General features: G+C 40.1%; 1 protein-coding gene across 1 annotated transcript; it reads right to left on the bottom strand.

The window, feature by feature from the left end:
* Window positions 1–210: 210 nt before the first annotated feature.
* LOC103781308 (glioma pathogenesis-related protein 1-like) lies at window positions 211–2,858 on the bottom strand (the record flags this gene model as incomplete). Its single annotated transcript, XM_008949016.1, has 2 exons — window positions 2,679–2,858; window positions 211–456 (listed from the first exon to the last, which is right to left on the bottom strand). Coding segments are annotated over exons 1-2 (426 nt in total), but the record flags the coding sequence as incomplete, so codon positions are not given.
* Between the last annotated feature and the right edge of the window lie 776 nt (window positions 2,859–3,634).

Here is a 3,634-nt window from a genome sequence, read left to right on the forward strand (position 1 = left end):
TCTAGGGGCTGCCCTGACCCCAAACTGTGATCACATTCCTGGGGCTTGGAATATTTATTTCCAATCTCATGGAGAAATAGACCGTGTGTGTGTGTGTGTGTGTGTGTGTGTGTGTGTGTGTGAAGCCCTGCTGTAATTCCTGTTCCAAGCCTGTACTTGGATTTTCTGTGAAAGTATTATGTCAGAAACCATTGCACACATAAGACTCACCTGGGTATAGTGACCACACATGTCAGTACAGCTGTTGGTGTTGAAGTCATAGCTGCTGAATTCATTAAACCAGTCACTGAGAGCTTTATCCACAGAGAAGATGGTAGCTGTGCCAGTCCAGATGTTTTCTCCAACAGGGGTAAAAGAGGGGTGCATCTTCCCTGGCATTTTAAGGTGGATGTTGTGCTTAAACTTGCACTTCCTTGCCCATGCTTTTGCAGTCTTAGCTAAAGCAGCGTCCCAGGACTGTAGAAAAGGGAGAAAACATAATACAACCCGCCATGCAGTGACTTAGCTGAATTAAAACTATTTTAAAACAGAAACTTGTAAGATTTTTTTCCACTTTTCTGCTTTCCATACCAGTCTTTCTCTGACTTGACATTTCTATGCCCATAGCAATTTCTGTTTTCTTCTTTCTCCCATATATATTGCAGGACAAATAGTATCTATCCACTGTCCTGTGGTATCTGACTTGTTAAAATATTTAAAGCTGGAGTTCAGTCTTTAATCTGCTATGCCTGAGGGGAGGTAACTGGATGAAAAACCCAGCTGTGGAGGGGCTTGAGTGACTTTGTGCCATAGAGCTGCTGGCTGCCCAGGGATCTGCACTTTGCAATTATCACTAGACCATAGGGAACCAACTCTGCTGGTCAGAATGTAGAGAAGAGTCACAGCTGCTTCTTCGCCCAGCCCTTTCTTCCCCTTTGTCCTTCTCCCTCCTGAGCACATGGCCAAAGGAAAGAAAAGATTGCTCGTCTCTGCAGGGCCAAGGAGAAACCATTCGCATCCTGAGTGACACAAGTGATACTTTGAGAAAACAGTCTGGAAGACTTGTAGAAAGATTTTATGCCACTGAATGACCAGAAAATAAAGTGGCAGGTAAAATTCAGTACTGAGAAATCCAAATTAAGAGCTGTGCGAAAAAAAAAAAACAATTTTGACTTTGTGTTCATAATGACAGGTTTGGAGATGGCTGTTAGCACTTGTAAATCAATGTTTACTAGTGGGCTAAAAAGCAAATATAATGTTAGAAATTCCTTGAGAAGGAATGGGGAATGAAACCAGATATATAATTACACCACTGTAGAAGTCCTATGTAAACGCTATGTGCAGCGCAGCACCCCACTTTAAAAAGGGGACACTAGAACTGGAAATGACAGGGAGAGCACTGGAGGAAGTTGATCATCCTCAAGTATGGAGGGCTTTCATAAAGCAGAAGAGAGTGCTCTGCAGATTTGATCAGAGACAGCTGGACATTGTGTGTGAAGTAGGCAAATAAACAATAATTACTTGCTCCTTCCTATACAAAGACCAGGGACTATCAAATGGAGCTAGGAATTAACAGGTCCAAACTGAATGTGACAAGGTATCTTCACACACCTTGTGGTTAGGCTGTGCAGCATTTTGCGACATATTAGGGATGATAAAAACTTGCATGAACTCAAGGCTGAAAAAAGAAAATCGTACAAGAAAAATCCATCAAGACTTTAATTACAGTGCAACACCTTTGATTCAGGAGGTTTCTATACATTTGTCTTGCTGCTATTCCAGGCTTGCTGGATCTTTGGTCTGAGGAGCTAAGTCTGTACTTTAAATTAAACAGGGTTATTGTGTTGTTGGGTTTGTTTGTTTGTTTGTTTGTTTGTTTGTTTTTTTAATGGAAAGAAGTTAAAATCATTATTAGTCTGAATTTTACCTCTTTACTATGAACTTCCCTTCATAGAAATGATTCATATTGTGCATGTGGTTATGCATTTTACTTCCTTCCCAGCTACACAGCACTGCTGGAGGGCTCAGTGTAATGACTAGGACTGTCTGGGGTACCTCCCTCAGCTATCTATTTACCTTTTTCCTTACATATTCCACCAAACAAGCTGAGACCAATCCATAGCCTGTCCTGATATCCATTGTATTTCTAGGAAACTCTCCAATCCAGATATTAGTATCCCTACTCTTCACACCCTGCCAGAGCAAATGAAGATCAGGTACCTAAATGGATGACCTGGCAAATCCCTTTCTTCAACACATGTTCTAGATTGGAAGAAACAAGAGGATAGATTTTCAACAAATCCTGTTGTGCAGACTGCCTATTCAGGAGCGTTTTAAAACCAAACAGCTTCCCTATATGAAACCTAAACTAACATAAAACAGATTACTATCTCTGTTAGAAAGAGGTACATGAAATGCTGAGAACTGAACACTATTTTTTTGCAACACAGCCCTTTGCTCTGCTTGAAGTTTAAAGTAGCAATACATTCCTAAACAAGCAATTTCCTTCAAATTGTTAAAACTCAATGATACTGTGAAAATTAATGTATTTTCTATTTCCTATGGAGAACTAACATATATAGCACAGAAATCATTGTCAGAAAGCGAAAGAAAAGCACAAACCAAATGAAGAATAAGATGGGCTAAATTAGCAGCACAGTCCATATTCATTTTCAAACAGATCATAAGGGCCTCCTTACCATGCGGAACATATTGCTGGCTGGTGGATTCACTTTGGATCGAAATGTGTTGTGAGCTCTCACACAGTCTTCAATGAACTTTGCATCTTCTATGTCAGGCAAGGGATGTTGTGGATAAACATGAGAGGAAGAGAAGAAATCCAGAAAGAACAATGCAGCGAAGACAAGTGTGATTTTCATAATTCTTCAATGCTTTCAGTATGGTTTTTTTCACTTTTTAGAAGAAAAATCTCTTAGGTGGAGATAATACCAGCAAGCAGTTCTTCAGAGGTTGTCTTCTGGGTGTGGAAACGTTTGAAAGCGTCAAATAACAGGAAGTGAAATTGCTTCATAAGGTACAACTCTTATCTGACATCACTGCTGGCTGTCAAAGGGTAAACTGTGAAGCAGGCATCTGCCATGCCTGTTAGCAAGGAGCAACACTCCAGGCATACTTCTGTCTTCTCTTTGAGCATGTTCCTTTTTGGTAGACTGTCAAACAATTCTGCAATTGTAGGTCTTATCTGAAGAGATGCTGCAGAACAACCTTCCTAAAAACTGTGTCAGCCACAAAAATCGCAGCTTTGACAAAATACAGATCTGCTGTTCAGCTATTTTCCTACAGCATAGCTTAGTCATACCAGCTCAATTAAAATTATTTTGCAGGACCTTATTTCCATTTCGTAATTGCTCTAGGAATAAACAGAATTAGGGAAACTGCATATATTGAGATTAGACCTCACCACAAGAAAAATAAAAGCTCCTCAAGAGCAGCTTGCTGCAGAACAGACCTTTTACCCTGGTTTGGTGTGTAACACGGATATGCAAGAACTTAAGAACAACTGTATGTTTTAATAGATAAGGTCTTGTAACTCAGATTTAGGTAGGTTCACAGAGAAAATATGCTGTAGATTATAAACAATGTTCATGGATCTGATTCCCTGCTCAGTTTTGCAGGTCAGGCCTTATCCTGCTGA

Source organism: Merops nubicus, unplaced genomic scaffold, assembly GCF_000691845.1.
Source record: "Merops nubicus isolate BGI_N331 unplaced genomic scaffold, ASM69184v1 scaffold13961, whole genome shotgun sequence".
Classification (NCBI taxonomy): domain Eukaryota; kingdom Metazoa; phylum Chordata; class Aves; order Coraciiformes; family Meropidae; genus Merops; species Merops nubicus.